This window comes from Phoca vitulina, unplaced genomic scaffold, assembly GCF_004348235.1.
Source record: "Phoca vitulina isolate PV1807 unplaced genomic scaffold, GSC_HSeal_1.0 scaffold15, whole genome shotgun sequence".
In the NCBI taxonomy this organism is placed as follows: domain Eukaryota; kingdom Metazoa; phylum Chordata; class Mammalia; order Carnivora; family Phocidae; genus Phoca; species Phoca vitulina.
Genome location: NW_022589718.1, coordinates 16,261,345 through 16,286,719, shown reverse-complemented (window position 1 = coordinate 16,286,719; position 25,375 = coordinate 16,261,345). Strand labels below are relative to the sequence as shown.

Genomic DNA, 25,375 nt, shown 5'->3' with positions numbered 1-25,375 from the left:
TATCACCCTCTACATTTTCTGCTCTCCCTAACTTATTTATTATGTTTATTGTTGATCACCGACCTCCTACCTCCCATTTAAGCTCCTTGAGGGCAAAGTTCTTTTTTTAATTTTTTTTTTGGTCTGGTTGTTTTTGTTTTGTTTTGTTTTGTTTTATTATGTTATGTTAATCACCATACATTACATCATCAGTTTTTGATGTAGTGTTCCATGATTCATTGTTTGCGTATAACACCCAGTGCTCCATGCAGAACGTGCCCTCTTTAATACCCATCACCAGGCCAACCCATCCTCCCACCCCTCTCCCCTCTAGAACCCTCAGTTTGTTTTTCAGAGTCCATCGTCTCTCATGGTTCGTCTCCCCCACCGATTCCCCCCCTTCATTTATCCCTTCCTACTAGCTTCTTTTTTTTTAACATATAATGTATTATTTGTTTCAGAGGTATAGGTCTGTGATTCAACAGTCTTACACAATTCACAGCGCTCATTGTTCTGGTTGTTTTTAATGATGTATCCCAAGTACAGAACAGTACCATGAATACAATAAATGCAAGTAAATATAGAATGTGTGGATGGACATTAAGTATATTTCCTTTTTGTGTATACTGAAGCTCTCAAATGGTTCTCTTTTAAGGGGAAAAACATAAAAAGTATATTTATATTTTAATAGAAATGGAACAGATACTCCTTCAAGGACACAAGCCTTTGTAACAACTTCATGACCTCCCCACCTCCCCACACTGGTGGACTGAGAATGTGGCCTGTACTCTAGAATAGTCTATGGGACAAACAGTGAGGTCGAATGGCTCTCAAAGGACAGAGATTTAACTGGCTCATATTTTATTGAGGAGAAGGAACCTGGACACAGGCAATTTCACCTCTTTCCCAGGTGAACAGAGCATATAAGAGGTAATGTGTGGCCTCACTTGAGAGCACTGTGGGAGAAACTAGAGAGAGTGTGAGCTCTAGGCCAAAGGTGAAGAGGGAACATTTTTCTTTTTTTTTTTTTTTTTTTTAAGATTTTATTTATTTGCGAGAGAGAGAATGAGAGACAGAGAGCATGAGAGGGAGGAGGGTCAGAGGGAGAAGCAGACTCCCTGCTGAGCAGGGAGCCCAATGTGGGACTCGATCCCGGGACTCCAGGATCATGACCTGAGCCGAAGGCAGTCGCTTAACCAACTGAGCCACCCAGGCGCCCGAGGGAACATTTTTCTTTAATAGACTGAAGTTACAGGGACATTTTTAGCCATGAAATGAGAATTTTGGAGAATGTTAACATAATGCTTAGCAAGAGTACTGAAATTTACTGCATGGTGATATTAAGTTTTCATAGAGAACAAATTCTTTGTGCGGCGTAGAACCTCAGCCTCTACTGGCTAAAACAAGTCAGGCATGGCTTGGAATCTTCATGTTTCTGAGAGTATCCTGGCCCTGCTGGACAGGCAGGGAGAATTATCAGTTTCCAAAACCATATATACTATTGTGCTTGTGCCAATTATAATTTTTAATACTTGCTAAGATTGTTTTCCAAGCTATTTGAAATTTATCAAGATACTTTATAGTTATTCTTGGGTTGTAATAATTTTCAACAAAGGGAAGCAATGAACAGAATAACCCAAGAAACAGGTACAGTTAGTTTTGGAGAATTTATATGACTTTGATCCTTTTATTAGTTGATCATCAAACTTAATTGTGTTCCTTTAATAAACACTTTTGGATGAATACTATGTGTTTAGTGAAAGTGGAGTGTCAGAAGTTTGACAAAGTTGATTCAAAAAAACTAATAATGTACGTACATAGTATTATATGCAAACTGCAAAATTGTATTTTTTTCTAAGCAGTTGTATGTCTATCAAAATGAGCCTATCTGCAGAAAGTACATGTAAAAAATACTTTAAAAATTAACTAGAAATCCTGTCAAATATATTTATTTTATCCAGTCAAATATATTTTTATGACTTTGACGTACATGTGGTAACTCCAATAAGCTGCAGGCAAATAAATACAGATGTTTAGAGGATTAATTTTCATAGGCAAAATGCTCCTACATTTATTATACTAAATGTACACGTGTGGGTCCTTCTGGAGTGCTGTAAAGACACCCATTCTCTCTATATGTGTATTAATTACAAGTTTATCACTGTAATGATGCTATTCCTTCCTACAAATGGAAAGAATCAAAGCCTACTTACACTCACAATATCACAAATGTTAAATGTGGGTGCTGAACTAATGATGTCTGCTGCTCAATTACAAAGAGTACAACATTCTTTCCACAGAATAAATCTCCCTTTGCACAGCCGAGGGGTTGTTGGACTGCATGAGAGTCCTCAAGCCATCCTGTAGAAGAAATCCAGGGACAGATTTCCTGAAGATGACTGGGAATTGGCCAGTCTGTCACAGCTGATGTGTATTATTTACATCATAGTACCTGGGAAGAAAGTTGTTCTTCACAATAACTTCTAAGCCTTATTCTGCTATTTTCCTTTCTTATTAAAAACAAAAAGTATATAATTTCTCCACCAATAAAACTGTTCCAAGTGCATACATTTAACACAAAGTTCAAAAGATCGATAGATTTTTTTTTTAATTATCACAGAAGAGCAATGTAAGGATGAGAAAGCGTGATAATTTAAATAGTAAAAAAAATTCTAGTTAAAAATTAATACTGCACCATCCATAATGTCTAATGGCTCTACATGGACTATCATCTCTAATTTTGAAAAATCCTTAGATCCAGAGGCTAAAACTGAGGTTTACACAGCTTAAGTAACTTGCATGGGGTCATCAAGGCTGTTAGTTTTGGAGCCAGACTCCTATCCTGATACTCTACTTTCAACTTTCTAACTGCCTCTATACCATATTTTATTAGTTTATCTAGCATAGAGTAAGAAGCAAACATTTAAGGAAGTGATGTATTTAGATTAACATGCAGAAAGGAAAAGAGGACACATACTTTGGACCCCTTCTACGTGCCTGACACCATGTTAAATATTAAGAAGTTATCTCATTTATCTTCATACTCATATTTGGTAAAGCCCTTATGAGAATATAAGTTCTGAGATTTGTTTGGAGTCAGGCAACTGAAGGATGAAAAATAAATAAGAATGATTAAAGATTTGGGAGTAATCCTAATAATAGAATAAAGCATGAAGTCTTATTTGTTTAGAGACGAGAACATTAAGGAGAAAATTAGTATTTAAGAGTGTCTAGATATCTATAAAGGCATTTATAAATGCATGTGAATAGGGTTTTTTTGTTACCTCAGGCCAATATAAACAGGAACAAGGCTAGATCGTATGAGGAGCGATTATACTACTCATGAGGAGAAACTAGCTAAGGAGAATTAGTAGCGAGCTAATATTTATTGAGCGCCTACTATCTACTAGAAGACCAGAGGACTAGGAGCAGAGATAGAGATAAACAAGTTATTTTAGGAAAGAACTTACATCAATTCTCATTCCATTCTGCTCCAGCGTTTTCCGAAGAAAATAAATATAAATTTATAAATATATGTGTATATAAAGCTAGTCCTGCGTTCCAATCTGTGAGTTATGTGGAGTTGTCCCTATTTTTAAAGGGGAATCTGAAACTCAGAAAGTTTACAAAGTCTTCCCAATTTCACACAGCAATTAAGTGTGAGTCAAGAGAGGCAGTCGAGCTCTCAGAGGGAGGGGGAAAAGAAACAAAATCGAGAGTTAGAAAATCTGAGTTCTGGTATGGACCTGGTCACTTTCCATCATGTGATTGTGAGAAAAATAATTCCACAAACTTCTAGTGCTTTATTTTTAAAATAAAAATAAGAGCACACGCAAAGATTACTGGGAAGATTATATGGGCACGGTTTCAGTGGAAGTATTTTCAATCAATATGAAGATAGTAGCTCTTTAAATGATTTAGGAGAGTATGGACTTCCTTCTTGCCATATGGTTGAAGTTTAAATGAAAGGAATCTAAGTGTTCATTTTTTAGTCAGTAATGTTTTGATAGAAACTTTTAAAACTTGCTTCTGCCCACCTGTCTGGGTTTGAATGCTTCTCGTCTTCAAATTCACGTGTGATATGTTAATCTTGCCGTTTCCTATTTCTCTCGTAGTCCATGCTTAGCATTAATTTTGAGAGATTTTAGTTATCCAATGAGAAAAGAAATAGTAGTTATCACATCATACTTCTTTGAGTTACCACCTACCCAGTATTCTCTGGGGATACTAAAAAGATGGCCATTGTGATATCCAGGTATCTGTCAGGTCTTTATAAAAAGAACCAACTGAAAAAAAAAAAAAATGAACAATGCAAACTACTTACAATGTCAGAGACGTACAGAGTGGATTTTAGGGCTAAAGCGTTTAATATTTCTTGTAGCTCTCTATAAGTTACTCATTTATCATATTGAAATTAGAATTGTTCTTGTAACTCTCATTATGGGAAATCCCTAGGAATTTGTAAGCTGCACATAGACCCAATAATCAGATTAATCTAATCACCAGTCACAGGAAAAAAAATGCTTAAGTCATAAATAGCAAGAGAATCCATTGATTGTAAATAAAGTAGAAGGGAGACATTACAGAGCAATTTCACCCAAGCAAGATAATTAAACTCAGAGATACTGTTTCCTCTTTCTCTGGTATAAACAACAAAGCTGCTCCACTGGCCTCCCCACAACCTGGATGTCCCAAGGCCACATCCCTCTTCTTCCCTTCCCCTTTCCCTAAGGAGAATTCTGGGTCATAAAGGAGTGAGAATTGGTGTAACTTCTTTCCTGAAAGTACTTGAGCTTCCTCTGTGTTGATATTTGTGTCATCTTATTATAAGACGAGCTAACATCTATTATTAATTGATGCACTAATTAAAGCCATACTTGCAGTTTCCATTAGCTTATTCCCTAAATTCTCCAGAGTTGGCTGTCTGGTTTTAATCAAAACCAAATGGTAGTCCAAGTTCCCAGCCTGGAGCAGCTAGGAGGAAGTCATTCAGTGGAGGCACAAGAAAGCAGAAAAGATAAACAGATGATAGTTCACAAAATTTGTGTCGGACAAAGGAGGCAGATACCGTGAGCTGCTTTGGAGATGTGATTCAGGGACTCTGTCATGCTGGATGGAAGAAGTTGCAAGTGGTTAATGTCAGCAAGACTGTAATAGGATCAAGATGGAGTCTGTCTTCAGCTTTCCCCGCACTGCGTTTGTGTGACTGGAGGATTCTGACTGGAGGTAACGCTGCATGTGCCATGACACGAACTACTTTAATTCTCTGAAGGATTCCTGGGATGGGAGAGATTGGAAGACCATGTTCTATTTACTGGCTTCTTGGGATTTTACTCACAGATCCTCTCAGGTACAAGATGTAGGGGGGCAGCATTTTAAATTGTAAGTAGTGTAAAAACAGCAACAACAACAAAAGTTTTCCTATTTAGGGGATGACAGTTTTAAAACTCTGAATTGATCTTGCTCTCATGAGAGATCTTTTGCAAGGAGAACGGCAAAGGTATTTTGAAGGAGTTGTGCATATACATTTAATATAGTGGGAAAGCTGTAGAGGAGAGAGAAAACTGTTTTCTTTCCTTGCTTTTCTTTTCTTTTCTTTTTTAATTCACCAGCAGTGTGGGATAGAGAAAGCTCTACGACTTTATGACTCTCCAGCTAATCACCTCAAGAGCTTTGACAAACTCACTTCAGTTCTGTGTAAAATCAGAACTCCTACATCGCCCAGGCGGGCTCTGCTCTGCCCCCCTCCCTCTGCTTCGTGCACTCTTTCTCACATGCACTCCTCAGAGGCAGGAAATGCTTCCCAGGCAATCTGGGCCTGCTTGTGGAGGCCCCTTTCGCAAGACATCAGTCTGAATTGAGTGGACAGAAGTCACTAGGAACGCCTCGACAGACTCCTGCTTTAGCCAAGGCTCCCTCCAGCTGCAGAGGGTGTTTTTGTGAGAATCACACTCTGCGTGAAACTGCTTAGAATAGAGCCATGATCTCAACCACGAAATGTGAACTTATATTTTGGAGGAACTCACGGGGACGGACTTCTTTCCTAGCCTGAGTGTTGAACAATGTCATGCCTGGGCGTTTCAGCTGCTCGTTGTCTAGGTAAGACGCTGTGGACTCTCTGTCTTTATATTTTGAGGCGGTCTTTGAAGAGGCAGAAAGTTTGACAGAAATGTTAGCATCATGCCCGGAGTGGTGGTTTCCTACGTTTGGGAGCTAAGCTATGAAATTTAGAAGTGGAAAATGTTTAGGGAGGAGAAAACTGCGAGTCAAATTGTTTTAGCACAATGTCAGTTCTAAAATAGGCTCCAGAGAGATTTTACTCTTTTCCTCCATAAACTAAGATTTTATTTTAATCCCTTTTTATCTTAACTTTTTTATGAATAAGACCAGGTTTCCTATTCCATGGCATAACACAAAACAAATACATATTCTCACACTTAAGTGTGAGGTGTAAATGATTTCTTTTGATCTCCCCTTCCTTTGCTAACAGGGAGGGTAGATAACACCAGAGTGACTTTTCTTAATAATGAATCTCCAAAGAATATTCTATGTGTCACGTAGAGTATGAAGATTGGACTCCTCTGTATTTCCCCAAACCAGTTTCAACCACAGTGCAGGCTGCTAATGTACAACTTAAAGGTTTCATTAAAAAAAAAGGTAAACACATGAAACTCCAAAAATTATTTCTATCCTAAATAGTATTTAATCTGACTTTCAAAAATTTAAATATTAGAATTGGTTTTAGTTTGTATTAACTTTCCTGGATTCCCCGCTCAGGTCATATTTATGTGAACATTTTTGAAGAATTGAAGTCAATCTCAGTGACAGCGACATTCATTATTATTATTTTAAGGCAGCTGGAAATCACTGCAATCACATGAAAAACCAATCGTGTATTCATAATTCATACAATCATAAAATTAGGTTTCACTGGGCTATAATCTCTTTAAGGTATCTTAAATGTCTAAACGTGCAATATATGAAGAAAGAAATCTAGCAATGACTGAAATAAAATGGACTTATAATGCATAACATCCTGTTGCATTTATATTTCTGAAGATTTAAAAATGAAAATAATTATTTTATAGAAATGATGTGGAATGGTATGTGAAGGGAATAGATATTCATGTATATTTCCAAATCAATTAGATGAACACAAAATATAATAAATGAAAGACGAAAGTTGTTTGACAGTTGGATCATAAGAAATCAAGTGTTTTAATTCTAAACTTTTACACAGTACAAGGTGACCATTTGTTGTATTAGCTAGTTTACTATTGGATTCTATGCTAGAATAAGTTATCTTGATAATATTTTAACTATTCACTAACAATTTGTGTTAAAACTTTTAAATATGATTTAAAAAACTGTTGTTCAGCATGTGAAAAATAAAATACTGACTTATCTGAATTATGATTTAATAAAATCCCTGAAAAGAGTTTCAAGGAAGGAAAGAACATAAGAGATCAATTCTTCAAACACCATCCTGAGGTTGCCACAGAGAGCTGAGGAATGACATTCAAAAATGACCTGTCCAAATATTATGCAGCCATCAAAAGGAATAAGATCTTGCCATTTGCAACGACGTGGATGGAACTGGAGGGTATTATGCTGAGCGAAATAAGTCAAACAGAGAAAGACATGTATCATATGACCTCACTGATATGAGGAATTCTTAATCTCAGGAAACAAACTGAGGGTTGCTGGAGTGGGGGGTGGGGTGGGAGGGATGGGGTGACTGGGTGATGGACACTGGGGAGGGTATGTGTTCTGGTAAGCGCTGTGAATTGTGCAGGACTGTTGAATCTCAGATCTGTACCTCTGAAACAAATAATGCAATATATGTTAAGAAAGAAAAAAAGAAGAAGAATGTAGCAGGAGGGGAAGAATGAAGGGGGGGAAATCGGAGGGGGAGAAGAACCATGAGAGACGATGGACTCTGAAAAACAAACTGAGGGTTCTAGAGGGGAGGGGGTTGGGGGGATGGGTTAGCCTGGTGATGGGTATTGAGGAGGGCACGTTCTGCATGGAGCACTGGGTGTTATGCACAAACAATGAATCATGGAACACTATATCTAAAACTAATGATGTAATGTATGGGGATTAACATAACAATAAAAAAATTAAAAAAAAAAAAATGACCTGTCCAAGGTCACACTGCTAGCTAGTAGAAGAGATGACAGTGGAACGCCACTTCATAATTCAGAGATCTTTATACTACATCAGCTTGCTCTCAGATAATAATTATGCAGAACGAAGTATGAATATATCCAGTAGAGGGCTACTTTCAGTCATATAATTGTAGTACCTCTTTAAAAAATAAGAAAGGCTCAAAGCTGCCATGCGTGTACAGTATGGGGGAAAAAAAATCATGATTTTAAAAAAAGAACCAAATTCACCTAAATAATGAAATATGCTCAAATGTAAAAGTTTTCTTATGCCTTCAACAAACACTTCAATGGAGTAACTCATTGGTGACTGTTTTGTTATATTTTATGTTTATGCCAAGAAAATCGATCCATGTGCTAATAATTATATTAATTTTAAACTGATGTTTCTTGAAAATGTAGGGCTAGAAAGGAGTTTGTCTGATTGATATCCTCGTATTCAAATGGTATCATAACCAATCTGTCCCAACCAGTAAAGTTCAGAGATTTTACTACCTCACATCAGAATCGGTTTAAGGATCTCATGTACCCAGACATTCCTTCTTTTATCTAACCTACAGCTCTATTGCTATAGCCTATTTCCAGTTTCATGGGTTTTTCCTCAGTGGAAATATGGAAAACCTAAATGGACATAAGAAAACATAAGTGTACATTTGTGGGCCAAATAAAGTCAGTTCCTTTCATCTTCCCTTGTACAGCTTATTTTCAATCCTTTAATTGGTTCATATATCTACTCTGAGCCTTCTACAAAGTCCTTTAGTTGTAGAATATAGAATTTCTTACAGTATATAAATAAATGTCTGACCAGCGCAGTGTAAAATGAGAGAGTTGGCTGCTTAAGCTGTATCATACTTCATATATGACAGTGTAGGTTGCCATGCACGTTGAACACTGCCCTTTCCAAGGCAAGAACCTTTCTCATAAAACTAATATATGTCATTTCTATTGCACGCCATTTCTTAGACAGAATGGGTGTCATGATCCTTTTTTTCCCCATTTTTATGAACCAGATTGAATTCCCTGATGTTATTACACTTAAAAGATGCACTATTCAACACTTTCTGTGTCTCCATCCTCTACATTATTGGAATGAGGAATCAATGCAGGAAAACAGTAGCCTATATAACTGACTGCATGGTTGCCAGAGAGCCTAGCAAAAGAGAATACATTGTTTTATTTTTTTCTTAAGGATCTTATAATTTAAAAGGAGGATTTTCTGATCACACTTAAACCTGCCCATACCATACACCTCACTGTAAAGACTATAGGCATGCTTTAATCTCACTCACAGAGGATTGGGTCTTGTAGGCTTTAAATAAGTCTACATTTGGGACATTTTAAATTAATCCTTTGTTTTGATCTTGTTTCTTCTTGGAGAATGAATGAATTACTGTATGATCTTACAATAAGAATCTTTCTGTAGAAATCATTACAGAACAACAAATTTCCAAAGAGTTGGCCTAGATCTGGATCAGAGAATTTTATGATGAAAATAGAGAAATGTCAGTAATTGTACATAAGAATTTAAAGAGGATGAGAGAAAAGTAAAAACCCCCAGATTTGAAGGAATTCGTATGACTGTTGTACCTTCTTCCCCCATGTGAATGATAACCCCTTATGTCCACAACTTAAACCAAACAAGTTTGGAAAGAAGTCCAACTCCAGATTGACTTTGGTGTGGATATAGGGATGCAACATTTACTTCCATGGTTCTATTTTGGCATTAAATTGCTAGTCATTCATAGAGTCTTGAGAAATAGATGGACTTAGTTTTTAATGAAATTAAACAGAATAAAGGTGAAGTGTGGACCTCGAGACCTAGTTAAAAAGAGATTGTTGATTTTGATTCAGTAGATTAGAGAGTATGTAAGTCCACTTGAGAAGATTAAATAAGGATTCCCATGCAAAAAAAGTGGGAAGGCAATGTAAACTGTGTGCATATGAATGTGCTCACTGATTAAGATAGATGGGTAGAAAAATTTACTGTGCAAATTATATGTGTAAAAAGTTGTTTTGTATTAGATTGGATTAGCAAAGTGTTTCAGCAATGCAATTCAAATAATTCAAAGAGAAAATCAGCCCTATAATGGAAATGAGATAGAAAGGAAGTAGGAAGATCAGAGCAGGTTTAGCAATTCAATTAATGTTTCTTTTTATTCTCAGCAACTAACATAGCCTAGCATGTCAGATGCTATCCATACCTGTTTGTCAATAAATGTTTGCGGAATAAATCGGAGGGAAAGAGGAAAGAAAGGAAAGGAAAACTGATGATAAAGAGTGGGCATTGTGGATCTTTTTTTTTTTTTTTTTTTAATTTCCAGACATCCTGTGATGATAGAATAATTTTTACAGGGGAAAGAAAATAAGAGGTTGTCAAGAATCATCAGAGCTTGAGGCCAAAGGTTAACAACATTCTCATAAGATGACATTACAAATTCATTAAAAGCCAGAAGGAAGCATGAGCATCCAGAAATAGTTTAAAATTAAAAGTTACGTGAAGCCAGTGACAGCAGAGCACTAGAGAATTTTCCACAATTTATTTATTTATTTTTTTTTTTTTAAGATTTTATTTATTTATTTGACAGAGACACAGCGAGAGCAGGAACACAAGCAGGGGGAGTGGGAGAGGGAGAAGCAGGCTTCCCACGGAGCAGGGAGCCCGATGTGGGGCTTGATCCCAGGACCCTGGGATCATGACCTGAGCCGAAGGCAGACGCTTAACGACTGAGCCACCCAGGCGCCCCAAGAGAATTTTCCACAATTTAAATGGGCTGGTGAACTGAAAAGCTCATGGGCAGAATCCGAAAGCTGGCTCTGATCTGCATCTTCACCAGCTGATGTTCTGTCATTTGAAGCACACCCCATAACTACTTTGAGCTTCTGCTTTTTATTGGTAAAGTGAGGAAGATAATGAAAACAATTATATCACTGGGTCATTTTGAGCATCACATGAGATTTTATATGGGCAAATTGTTTTGCACACAGTATAACAAACAAATCTTTGTTTAAAAAAGCATAGGTCAATTAGTCAAGGAAGGAAGAAGGACTCATGGTGTGTCACATTTTGGTCAAATCGCTCATCTATATTGAAACAACATGGGCATGCAAGGGATAGTTGCAGCTCATACTCAACCATGGATTCTGTGGCTAAAATCAATCAAAAACTAAAGGAATCATCGTTGTCAGCAGCAGCAGCATCATGTCCCTGAACATCTAGTGAATTCTCACAATATGCAATGGATTAAATGTGCTACGTGTATCACTAGCTTACTATTATTATTTTAGCTAAATACTATTATTTTCCCCTCAACAACGTTTCATTATTCCCATTATAGAGGTGAGAAAACTGAGGAACACAAAATTAGGTAACTAATCCAAATCACCAGGAAAAAAATAATGGTTCTTTAACAGGCATCTTACCTTCACACACACAAAAAAAAAATGGAGATAATTACTTTGGCCCACCAGTAGGTATTTGACCTTGAGCTAGTTACTAAGTCCTGCCAAAATTCCTCCCTATAAAATTAAGGCAATGATAGCAACTACTCCATGGAGTATTTGTGAGTACTATTACCAAGGGAGATAGTGTAAGTACAGTACCTGACCCACAGTAAATGCTTAGTAAATGGAAGTCCTTTGTTATTGTTACTGTTATCATGATCCAAATTTTCAATGTGCCTACTGTTAGTTGGGTATGTAGAGGAACACTTGGTAATAAAAACAAGCTCAACTGTACATAGGTTGATGACAAAATAAGATGAGAATTATAGATATTAAGCACAGCAGGCAAAGTTGATGTCAGAGGCATCAACCCCTGGTAGGATACTGACCTAACAGAAGTAGCTAAGTTCCCAATGATTTCATGTTCCCGATTTCAGTGAAAGTCGTACTTATTTGAATGAGTGAAATCTCAGTATCCTGCTGGCACTTAGCAATCCAAGCACCTGTGTGGATGTAGCCATATCTGTTATTTGCAGTTAGTGATTACTGTGTCTACCGTTAGAGGGTTCTTAGAAATGATAGCAAAACTAAAAATAGAGAGTGGCCACTTAAAGCAAAGACACATCTCACCATGCTGATGATAAAGCATTATAATCCATGTCCCTTGTTGAATAGAAATGCTGCTTTGCCATTCAAAAAAAAAAAAAAAAAAAAAAAGCAGCCAAGCTCTTGATGACAAATTTAACTCTAATCTATTTCCTCTTACATGAAAAATTTCAACTGAAACAAGTTTAGAGCAAAGGCAATACTTTTCTTTGGTTGTAAGGGATTTTGTTTTGTAGAAAAAAGATATTAAGGCAAAAACCCAAATGGTTAATTATTAATGAATTTATCTGCAGAAATATCTAAGATACAGTATAGTTCTAAATACTCAAAGGATTCTGCCTAGGATGGAACACTATCATTGAGAAAACCGTGTACTTTTATAAAATAAAATAGGGAAACCCAAAGAAAATACACATACCTAGAAATTACTGCAGCCATGACGCAGTCTTGCTCCCCATGACTGTATGAATTTGGGGATCTTTTGGAAACCAGTTATTCCCCAATGGTCTTATTGATATCAGGCAAATATTATGAAGCATTCCAAGATTTCCTCAAATTACATGTGGGTGACTTAAGAAAACGTTCAGAGAACCTGGAGAGCTGGTTGACCTGAGCTGTAAGTGGTAGTAAGTCAAACACTGCCAGTATCTGGGCTCCTCTCTGCAAAAAAAAATTAGAAATTACTGAGGCTGCATTACACAGCAGGAACCTGAAGGTAAAAATAGGGCACCACAGGAATAATAATTTTTACAATTTTAGAAACCTGCTTTTTTATGATGAGCTGACTTCTAGCGAACTGACAGAGTTCATTTTCACATTTGCCTAATTCCTGGAATCTTTGACTCTGAAAGCTAAGTAGAAGAAAAGCTTAGTAAAGTTGAGCTATACATAAAAATAGATAGATATTAAAAGAATATTTTTAAATCGGGTACCCACTTCTTCCTTTTTCTTCTAAAGACCAAAAATGATGGAAGCTTGGATGTGTCTTTTGGAAAAAGTGCCTATTCCACTGACTTAGTTCATTATGGGTGGTTTATTCTATAGTTTACTATTCTTTTATATCTAGACAGCCTAAATACATGGAAGCTATTTCATATATAATATTTTAAGCTTCACCAAACAATTTACCAATAAAGAATTTCAGTAAAAGTTTGTTTTCCAGAGGCAGCTAATGAGGAATAATGAGTAAATTCCAACATCTGACAAAATATGCGAAAGTAGATGGGTAATGATTTTGTGAAGAATTAGGATGCAGATTGCTACCAAAGAAAGAAAATCTGCATGAAATCATATGGAGATAAATTCATGCTATCTTATTATTAAAGGTCTCTCTCTCCCACAGTCTATTTCTAGCCCTGTCTTATTTGGATTAGACAGCATGAATATTTTAAAGGAAAAGCACCAATTGTCTTTTACTAAAAGTTGGCTATTCCGACCCCTGACTAGACTCATAGAAATGCTTTTTTAAAATGTGTTATCTTTTTTGGCTATTTGTTCATGCATTTACATAAAGGAATTAGGAAAAGTCGTATCTGCCTACGCTTTCTTACTGCTCCTGAGCATCTTGAGTATGAGACATCAGTTTGGCAATGAAAAGCATTCCTCTTCATGTTATCATTGAGCTGGGGAGCAGTGGGAAGATGCCCAAATGTGCACAATTTGGTTTGCTAGATAATTTGTTCCTTGACAGCTCCATCAAGAAAATGAATTTCATTCTGGCCTCTGCAAATGCTCACTGTAAAGATTTACTTTGAAGCTAGCGAGCACATACTTGAAGAACTGTATTAAGCTGTGGTCATGTCTATGTTGTTGCTTCTATTCGAGTTGTCTAATTCAGTTCCTAAGTGGTTTGGGGGCCCTTTCTATTTGCAAACGTGACTCCCTGAGTGTAGGCTAAGACACATTATGATTTCAAATCATGATAGGGTGTTCAGATTCCCAATCTCTCCATTTCACTGACTTATCATATTAACAACAAAGTGGGTCAACCTAGAAATGTTCTTTTCTCGGTTCAGATGCATTCTTTATTCTTTTAAGAGTGCATTTTAGAGAGTTAAAACCACTTGTAATTAAAAGGAGGTTATTTTCCCCATATCTTTTCTTCTTTCCCACAGTGCCTGAGAATATGCTATGTGGTAGATATTACACATAGATACACTTTAAAGCAGTTATAGAAGGAAAACATGACCTAAAAATTTAACATGGGATGGGTAATTAAGAAGAAAGACCCTAAGGGAAACCAAAGCAACTGAGGCCACCTAAGAAAAGAGAAAAATAAAGAGAAAGTGTCAGTACTATTATGCTTGTATTTTCCCTTCTATTAAATACGTAGGATCTGTGTGAAGGTGTTTTAAAACAACCTGGGAACCAATCGTGTGTGTGTGTGCATATACATGTATTTTTAAATTTTTATTTGTGTAAGTGTATGCATATGTATGTCTATGTATGTCATTTGTGTTCTGAAAGGATACAATGAGATACCCACGTTTAAGAGTTTAAGGGGTTGAATGAGAAAAGTTGCCATCTTTCTAAGTACTATGATGAGGTGTCCAGGAGAAGTTGCAAAATAATGCAATGGAGAATCTCTCTTTTCATATGCATTTACTCACTTAAGGTTATTTATATTTTATTTTCTGTATCTTAAAACTTCTGTTCAGATAACATTTTAGAAGGCTATAGCTAAGAGGATTACCAAGAATATTTGTCCTGACTTGCAGGAGTTCTTAAAAGGGTTGGGGGAAGAAAAAGTTCATTAAAAAAACCACCCAAGAATCTTATGGAAAATTGCATGACATTATTGGCCCAAAATAAATACCCAAACTGGCACCTTTATTGTGTTAATGGAAGGAGGAAGGTATATTTATACTTGTGAGGGGGTGGTATGGTGAGGAGGGAAAGGAATACAGGGAATATTTGGGTCCTATTGGACATATTGTAGAGGAAATGTAGACGTGTTTATGTATCAAGTCAATCTTAAAATTACTGCTGTGGAACATATTAAAATTTAGATTAAATTTAGATTATTATTTAACATGCTTTCTGAGATTCGGAAATTTTGGGGTTTTTTGCCTCAAGCAAATACCACACAGAATTATAACAATTTAAACTCTCTTTAGCTGTTTCTCCTATTACCTCCATATTTCTAAACAGTATGATTATACTATATTTTTTCCCATTTTAGACATTATTTGTTAAATTCCTATTATGGAAAATGAAGAGTCAGCTCTCTGAGACTATTCTTCCCAGCATCCCTAACCCCACCCCCTACAAAAATTTTATGCTTCAAAAATAGTTGCTTTCATAATTTTTTATTAAGTCAGTATTTGCTGTTTGCATTATTTGGCTACACAAAAAATTCACAGCTAAGCCAGGTAGTGTACTATGATTATATTTCCTTTCTTTTAAGACCCTGTGTTTCCTGGAGGTAATAATTGATTTTTAGTTTTCTATGTAAATATTACTAACTCTTCCACCTAAATTGTTTGACTTTATTATAAATTCCTCTCAATGTGGTCACATACCTCATATAATCTATTATTTCCATGTTTTTTTCCTTAGAGATATCTCTCGTGGAGAACTTTAGGGTTTATGTGAAATGATTGCCTGCTAGGCCTGCTGCAATCGCATCCCCTGGTCTTTGTGTTGAGTTTCTGACTCCCTTGTTGCCATGTCTTCTCCATTTTATTTATTCTCTTATTTGGGTAGAACTATCCCTCCAGTAGCTTCTTGAGAAGAGGGGGGATATTTTTCAGTCTCCTCATATAATTTTAAGGTAGAAATAAGTTCCCATCAGAATTTTGAAGATATATTTGCCTGTCTTGTTTCCAGTTTTGCTATTAAGAAATCCAATAACATTGAGATTCCCAATGCATAATATATAACCTCTTTTCTCTCTTTCTCTGACAACATTTACGTTCATTCGCTTACCTCTAAAGTTCTGAAATTTCACAATAATGTTTCTTGGTGTGGTCTATTTTTATTTCTTGTATTACTGCATACTTCACAAATTCCCTTGAATCTGAAGACAGGTCTGTGAAATTTTCTGAAAAAAAAAATTTTTTTAAATCTCTCCCCTCAATTTTCTCTGAATGCACCTGAGAAATGTAGTTCCCCTCCAAGATGTCAAATGGGTTTTCAAATTGTTAGTAATTCTCTGGAATTTATTGTTGCCTCTGCCATCTTTCCCAAAGAGGTGATTCTAGAACAGTGAAACTCTGAACCTCAGCTCCCATTTGACCTGGATGTTGTGGAGGCAGGAAATTTACCACAGAGGGCCTCATTTAGGGGTTTTCTCCTCCGGAAGACCTACCTAACATTTCCATCATCCCACAGGACTCACTATTGAAAAAGGAGGGAGGGAGGAAGGAAGGAAGGACGAACGGAGAGAAGGAAGGAAGGTAGGAAGGAAGGAAGGAAGGAAGGAAAGAAAAGAAAGAGGAAGGAAGGAGAGAGGGAGGGAGGAAGGGGAAACTGATGACCCTGTGCTTTATGTTAAACTTTACATGATATTTGTGGCCATGAGATGACATGTTATTTTTCTCTACATGAGTTTCTCCCATAAAATTGTAAGCTCCTTTAGGAAAGGTGAAATATATTATTTAGGTTTATATCACTAATCTTTAGAAGAGTGTCTTTGGCCCACTGGGCACTAAATAAACAAGGATTGAAGAATTGATCTTGGCCAGGCAGTGTTACTATCAGTTCTTCATTCCTGCCCACTTGATTTCAGCCACAAGTGCTTTATTTGCATCATATTCTCCCAGGCTATAGAATGAACACTGGTGATGATCATCAGAATCTTCTCTAGGGACAATTGCTAGGCCAAAATATAGAATGTGTTTATTTCAGAAGCAGGTGCAAAGGAGAGCATGATCATTTGATATGAGATATAGGTCAGTGATTCTCAAACTAGAATGTCTCCAATTGCTGTTGTCATTTAATATAATTACGTTTAGTTTCAATTAACTTTAAAATACTGTATGGCATAAAATGCTTATGTTAAGGAGTGATGTTACAAAATTAACTCAAATAATAAATTTGAAATTAATTTGCATCTAAACATCTTATGCACTAATATTACAAAAAGCAAATTTGGACATTTTACAAACATTTTCCAGAATTGTTACAACATTAGAGGTATGTAGAGTCTTGTAATATGAATATAGTGGTGTTTGACCACATGCATTTAAGAAGTCAAAAATCCCCATGGAAATTCACTTCATAAAATCAACATCCTGCAATGACCTATACTTTTCCAGATCCTTCATCCAAATCCTCAGCAGCTGAGCTCATTCTGAATGAAAATGCACAAAAAGGATTACCAAGAAAATGTAACAGAAATTTGCAAAATAGATAGCTGATAGTTAGATATATAGTTTTAAAGAGAGCAGTCTGATGAGGAGACTGATAGGGAAAAATCAAGTCTTTTACAAAGACATCTATAACTTATAGGATGGATTCTAGTCAATTCAGATGATTTAGAAAATGAGGCCAATATGCTCAGATGCGACTGACAGTAGTCTGGTATTCCCTCTTCTTAATTATCTGTTTAGGCTTTAGATCATGGAGGCAGATTTTAACTATAGAGCTTATAAATAGTATTTAAATAGGAAGTGTGAATAACGAAGTTTGGAGAGAGAAAATTTTTAAAAATCTATCAGACCACAGGATATAGAATAAGCACTGAAAATATAGAGATGATGGTCATAAGGATAATTAGGAAGTTTTGTCTTAAAAAAATATAGACACTATACGTTCACAGGAATGATTTGGAAATGTCCAAAGAACCTAGATGAGCAGGACAGAAGGAGTTTTAATGCTTTCATGTGTTCAATCTACCTAATTTACAATCTCTCTTAGCAACTAGGTGGTTCAGAACTTGTTGAACTGTCTTCCTTTGACATTATGAAAACACTCACCTATTTGCCAAGGTTGAGTGAAATAAATTAATATTATGGTAAAGTCCTAAGGGTAAAACTTTTATGTAATCTGTCCCCCAAGGAGTTAATAAAACTCAATTTTTTTTTAGTTAAAGAAATGAATCCAGAATTTAGTCTCAAATGTAAATGTGGCTTAGGAATGACACAGTAATACCACTTGGCATTTCTTAAGTTAGCCTGCTCTCTCTACACTGGATAAAAATAAAGAAAAGAAAGCATCTAAAACAGAACCACCCTATTACAACCCAAATTTGCCCATGAAAGCAGAAATTTTCTGGCCTGCATCTATGCGTTTTTTCCACTTTCCGTAGCCTCCCACACTATAATGACTTATGCATGGAATTCGGGGACTTTATATTTTCTTTTGAGTACAAAATGAATGCCAACATGGAAAATGTGCAGGCTGACCATTTTCAAATGGTCACAGACCTTTGAGGGAACCTGAGAGTATCCAGAAAGATATTTGGTCAGCTAGGGTACCAAATTCTAGCACATTCCTTAACTCCGCTGGTCTTCACAGGATGGGACTATTTACCTTTCTGGCAAGTGCTTAGTCAGAATAGTTTGAAATTTTTGGTGGGGACTCAGAATCTTTTTCAATAGACTGAAGTGACCCAAAACCAGCACAGCAGTTAATCTTGTTTATGGCCGAAATCAATAAGCCAATCCATGTTATGTGCTGACAGTTCTTGTGTGGAGGAAAAACTAGAAGTGTCTGCTCTTTTGAACAGGATTTTTCTTTTATGGTCCAATAATTTGGTTTCATTATGGGACAACATTTGGATTAGTCATTTTTGTAAAGTTCAGTTTACATTGGTATAATTTGTTTCCTTGAACTGAGGGTTTGAATAATTCAGGGCAAAAAGGGGAAGGCTACCTGGAATGTGTTTATATTCTACCTTATCTTAGGCCTGGTTTTCTGGTTTACTTACATTTTTATGGTCAAATTCTAATAGTAGTATACAAACTAAACTCCTTAGAAGCCAAAAAGAATGCGACTGAAATTTCTGAGGAATTGTCCCAATTGTTTTATCATGCTCACATCTTCTTTTTGGTTTGCTGAATTCCTACCTAAGGAGTTTAGATTTTATACATACTAAAGCTAGGTGGAGGGAAGGGGCACGGGTAGAATCTCATTTCATGGAAACAGTGAAGTTTGTTGGCTGTCTAAGTTAGAACCAGGGTCTAGTTTGAATCCTGGCATACTTCCTGGATGTTTGACCTTGGGCAACTTATATAATGTCTTTAAGCTTCAACAAAACGAGCTTGCTAGCTAGTAGTAACGGTGACAGCATGCATATAAATGTATTTATCCTAAGGCGTGGTCAATGGTCTGCGTTACACTTTCTTATGAATTATATGTTAATAGGAGCTAAACTAGATTGTTCCATGCTTCTTAGTCACTCCCTGGAGTAAATTACATCCTGGGAGTTTGGGATCCATGTTAGCTCTTTCACAAACTAAGACATTGCACATGCTGTCTCTATGGCTCAAGTTTTGCATGAACGGTTCCCCGGTGGCCTTTGCTGCAATTCAAACCAAACAGCAAATAGATTTCTATAAGGACTCGTGTTCATAAAAGTAAAGCACAAAAGCATGGAAGCTAAAGCAACAAGTTTCTTCTGGTGAATTTTATTAAGTCCTGCAATGCAAATATGTTCTTAAAGGAGTTTCAAACATTCAGTACTTATATCTTCATTCATTAGTAGGTCAACCAATCCAGCTGCATTTAAAGTGTTGTCATTGTTTTTTGACCAGAAATATTAAATGCGAAATTTTGTTCTAATGTGAGGCAACTTCTTAAAGAAGTAACATCATTAAAGCCATTGAATAGAAGCTTTGTAAGATCTCTTACTTAATCTTTCATAGCACAGATTAAATGCTCTCTTTTCCAACATATATTTTGACTTGAGAATGATGATCCTGAACTATATATATATTTTTACATTTTTTTAATAGGTGGTGAAATGACAAAACTCACTCTCTTCTTCAGTCAGTGCATATGAAGTCATCTTTCACCAAGTTCCATCTCCTTTAGTCTCATATGGAACGTATCTCTCTAACTGTTGTTAAACTACGATGACATGTCTGTAGCTATCAGAAAGAGAAGCTGGGAAGAACATGTGACCCAATGGATGGGACAGCCTTTTAATTCTGACGATTATAACCCAGCATGTCATCATGGACTAGTAGCTGATAGCTTGCAGGCAAGTATGGAAAAAGATGCATCTTTAAATGCGGATCGTAAAGAGAGGTGTGTTTCACTACCAGACTGCTGCCATGGTTCAGAGCTGAGAGACTTTCCTGGGAGGCCCATGGGTCACATTTCAAAGGAGGTGGATGAAAATGACAGCCACGAAGGTGAAGATCAGTTTTTTTCTCTGGAGGCCAGCACAGAAACACTAGTGCATGTTTCTGATGAAGATACCGATTCCAATCCATATATTACAGATGATAAACAGATGTTAACTGCCCAAGGACAAAAAATATCAGACAAACATAGCAACAGAGGAGCAGGCTCCTCAGTAAAGATGCTGCCCATCATGGAAGGTCACCCAAGTAATTCCTGGAGAATGGCTGCTGGATCTGACTCGGCACTGGTAGAAGAAAGGGGGGAGAAAAAAGTTGTTGACATTGTAAGTGAAAGCCTGGAGCTTTGTAATGATATAAGCTTAAGTGAAAGAAAAGATGCATCTAATAAGATAAATGCATGTGACTCTTCGAATGTGAAAGATATTGTGCCTGAGAAGCAATTGTTTAATTCTGCTGTAATTGCTCAGCAACGAAGGAAACTTGACTTCCCTAAAGATGAACATGGAAGAAACACCTGCGACGTAGTACAGGGTGAGTTCTTGGCTCTTCCTTGCATGGACAGAGGACTGCCATTATTAAAAGCAGATTCTGGAAGCTGCCTCCTGCAACCTCCTTCCTGCCCTAGTGGAATGTCAGCTGAAAATGGCCTCAAGAAGAGTGGTTTCTCAGAACATCAAAACAAAAGTCTCCCACAGGTCGGCTCAGGAGATGGCATGCAGTGTTTACACTTAAAGGAAACTCTGGCCACCCAGGAGCCCACAGATAACCCCGTCAGGCTTCGCAAAAGAAAGGTAAGATGCATGCACAGATTATCTGGCTTTGGGGATTTTATAAATATCCCTGTGGCCGTCACTTATTATTTTGCTCAGATTCAAGAGATATGTGAATGTTTCTTTTGCCCTATAGTGTAGCTCTATAATTCAGAGATATCTTCTTGGAGAAACCTTCAAAACCTGCAAAAATTAAAATATCATAATAACCAATTCATTTCACTAATAGGATTTATAATAGTTTGTGAACACTGTATTCTGGAATATCATGGCATAACCATGATATTATATAAATGTATGAACATTCCCTCAGAATTGGTTTCGCTTTCTTTAATTGGGATTAAATAGCCGCCAGATAGCTCTTAGGTCAAGGCCTATCTGAAGAGTGTTCTCTAGTTTTTAGAAAGAAAGAAAGTCATAGTATTTTCTTTATTTAGTGTCAATTATTTGGGCTTATTTCTTCTTCCCTTTAAAAAGTATGTTTTATCATAATTAAAGGGCTACGAATTACATGTGGAAAAGGACTCCTTTACTATACAAAGGCAACAGTATCTCCTACGCCCCTTATGCTGATACTATTTTAAATAATATTCTGGCAGATTTGCCATCAATAGATGTATCAACTTTTCTTTAACTCTTAACCAGAAAGAGCCAGTAACTGAAATTATTCTTGATGCAAGGCCCCTTTGACTAATCCTGTAGATGCCATATTCCCCTAAGAAGTTTCCAAGTGAGAGAAGCAAAGATTGGAGTTACAGGAAGCATGGTTTAGCTAGTAGACTCTTGGCCAAAGTTTGTCTTATCTTTAGGATTTTCTCCAAATTCTTCCAACAATGTAGTGCTTTACATCCTGATATAAGTACAAATATAATTTCTTCCATAAATCCAACATGGTCATTGGCATTGAAAACTCCCTGCAGATTGGATAACATCCTTCCCCCTCTTATGATATAATATTAATCCATAGTTGCAGTTCTTCTAACACAAAACCAGTGTTCTTAGTTCTGTTCAACTAGGGCTATCTACAACGAGGAAAAAAATCTCTAACTCTCTTTGTGGTTAAAAAAAAAGTCTGGTTTCCATAAACTGTGGTTTTGCTAACAAACTAGATCCATAGTTTTATCATAAATTAGTTTAAATGAAGTCAAAGACTTGAAAACAAAGATCAATATGCTTAAACTATATGACAACAGAGCATTCTGTGCTTCTGGCAAACTCCTCCTTCCTTATATATTGTATTAAAATATTAATGCTCCATAAAGTTGTTATGATTGGCATGCTCTGGTCACTTTTTCAGAAATGTCCATTTATCCTATCAAATCTGTTGGGAATGCAATAATGACATAAGAAATTATTAACTGACCTATGACAGAGCTCCCCTAAAATAAGACAAACCCTACCCAACAGCCGACAGAAACATTAAACATTCCAGAAACATATGCTCACCACTTGGACATTTATATCAATACTAAGAATGCTGGAAAGAATTTGCTCTTGGACATGTCACTATAGCATGGCTACATTATGAGAGCTGTAATTATAATCTATTTACAAGTTCTAACTTAAATATTCTATTTAAAGCATTTCATCATTCTAAAGTGTTATGGCATTGTCTGGTCGAATATTTGCTTTGACTCTATAGCTCATTCGGGATGCTTTGTAATAAACAGATTATCGTTCCAATTTTAGTATATGTGCTGCCGAAGCGAGCACTGTAATAAACAGATTAAATGCAAAATTTCATGTTTAGGATTTACTCTGGAAAAGTATGATTATGGGAGAAGCCTCAATAATCAAAGTCTGTAGGAATTTCTGTTCTATTGTATACTGAATGAATATTAAAATACCTTTGAATTGGCAACTAGCCATTTTAGAACTCTACCAAAGGAAATAGTAAAACAAATTCATAAAAATATATGGGCAGAGATATTCATCATTATATTGTATGTTACTGACAAAAAAAAGAAGCAACCTAAATTTCCATCAATAAAGAATGTTTAATTATTGCTTATCTATAGTTGGAATGCTATATAGCCATTAAAAAATAGAGTGAGGGCTCCTGTGTGGTTCAGTCGGTTAAGCGACTGCCTTCAGCTCAGGTCATTATCTCAGGGTCCTGGGATCGAGTCCTGCATCGGGCTCCCTGCTCAGCGGGGAGCCTGCTTCTCCCTCTCCCTCTGCTGCTCCCCCTACTTGTGCTCTCTTACTCTCTCTCTGTCAAATAAATAAAAATAAAATCTTAAAAAAAAGTTTTAAAAAAACAGAGTGAGATCTGTGTGCATTAACTTAATAATGCTCATGATATAGTGTACGTGGAAAAATGCAGTAGCACACCACTATGTCTAGCACATACCAACCTTAGAGGACAAAATTTGTATATATCGATATAAATAGGGACAGGGGTATAAATCTCTCTATATGATTAAATAAGACTATGCAAATTCTGGCTAAATAGGCATAAAATTGTTAAAAGCAGTTACTTTGAAAGAATAGAACTAAAAGTGTAGAAGCAGAGGATTTTCACCTTTTATCCTATATAATTTTTATAAAAGATGATAGGATTATGGGGGAAGTACATACAATGAACAAAAGTACAAAAACGAAATATTAGATGCATAAACTATTTGGAGCATTTTCTGCATGGCACAAAATGACCCCTTAAATAGTTATTATGATTATCATCACTCCTACGAAATGGAAACAAGTATTTATAAAGTTTTTCAAAATACTGACAAGAGTTCCAATCAACTACTCCATTCCTAATGCCAGTGAAAGTCGTTTAAAAAGAGATAGGCCTTTTGGGGAGACACATAAGCCACATTTTTATGTCTAAGGTGTTAGGTACCAGATGCCGAAAAGAATTTGCTTAATTGTCTATATCTGTAAAACTATTTGTCAGCCATGGTGACAGCTTTAATATTAGTGCATGAAAAGGTGAAGTAGAATATAAGCTAATAAAATTTTAGTGGGAGAACTTTAATCAGCTTACTATCTGATGATCATATGAGTGAAACAAATCCTTCATTGAATTTATGAGCATGATTTTTCTTTGGGGGGGGTCATGATATAATCAAGATTCTAAGACTTGGAAAAAAGAAGAAAACTAAAGTAGAGCTTCTAAGACTGATCCTCAGAAGGTACTGAAATATCATTGTACTTCAGATATACATTATCATTCCTTGAAACCTATAAATCTTGGCAGGCATTCATTGTTTTGCATGATGTATTTTTTTGTTGTTTTCCAGTGTTATTTCTGGCCATCACGGATAGCTACACATATATTTATTAAGAGTCTCAAGTGGAGAGGACTGCATTTGTAGGATATATAAATATTAATCTTTTAAGCTAATAATTCTCTTAAATATGGTGAAACACATCATTGAATTGAAGCCACTGAAATCAAAGGAAAACCAAGTAGATTAGGAACAGACATTAGCAAATGGGTCAGAAGGTCGTGTGGCATATGACCAGCGCTTATAGAGTGTGGGTGGGTCTTTGGGGGTAAGGCAGCTGGTTAAGAGCAATTCTCAGAGACAAATTCCACAGAAATCTGGAGGAGGGAGTCAGTCTAAGAAGTGGTCTCTTTAAACCAAATGAGATGTGAAGATGGAAAATATGTAGGGAAAGAGTTGAGGTTAGGCTTTTTTAAAGAAATAGTATATTTATTCTCGATGGTGGTTAGCTAATTAAAGAGAGTTCAAAATTCAGTCTTCTCTAGAGACTATTTCAATAGTCCCCAAAGTTTTGCATAACCATGATATTATATAAATGTATGAACATATTTTTATCTGCTCACATAAAACATAAACCATATTACAAAGCAATATAAACTCCAAAATATGCAAAAATGATCTGAACCTTGAGAAGACACCTAATTCCACATTCGAACAAAAATCTCACATTCCAACAATAAACTAAACTATATCATTTATGCTGTAGTTTTGACTGCTGTTGTAGAAAACCAGCATAAAAGTGACTTAAACAATATCTTTATGCTCACATACACATAATAATTGGGTATAAAGAGTTCTGGACCAATATGTAGCCTCTATGTTTTCAAAACCCTAGGCTTCTTTGATCTAACTGCTCTACCACCTTGATCCCTTATTGATAGTCAAGTCAATAGTACAGTGGGAAAAAGAGAGAGTACAGGGTTGGA

The 25,375-nt window shown here is 36.2% G+C and overlaps 1 protein-coding gene across 4 annotated transcripts in view; it reads left to right on the top strand.

The window, feature by feature from the left end:
- The window catches only part of DLC1 (DLC1 Rho GTPase activating protein), a 486,810-nt gene that overhangs the window by 75,824 nt on the left and 385,611 nt on the right, over positions 1 to 25,375 (top strand). For 2 of the 4 annotated variants that reach the window (XM_032413502.1, XM_032413508.1), the window contains exons 1-2: positions 5,226 to 6,078; positions 20,093 to 21,237. In XM_032413502.1, the coding sequence (XP_032269393.1) occupies positions 20,218 to 21,237 (1,020 nt within the window). In that variant the 5' untranslated portion in view covers positions 5,226 to 6,078; positions 20,093 to 20,217. Of the gene's footprint in view, positions 1 to 4,840; positions 5,206 to 5,225; positions 6,079 to 20,092; positions 21,238 to 25,375 lie in introns of those variants that run through there. The other 2 variants (XM_032413504.1, XM_032413503.1) reach the window with 2 other exon arrangements.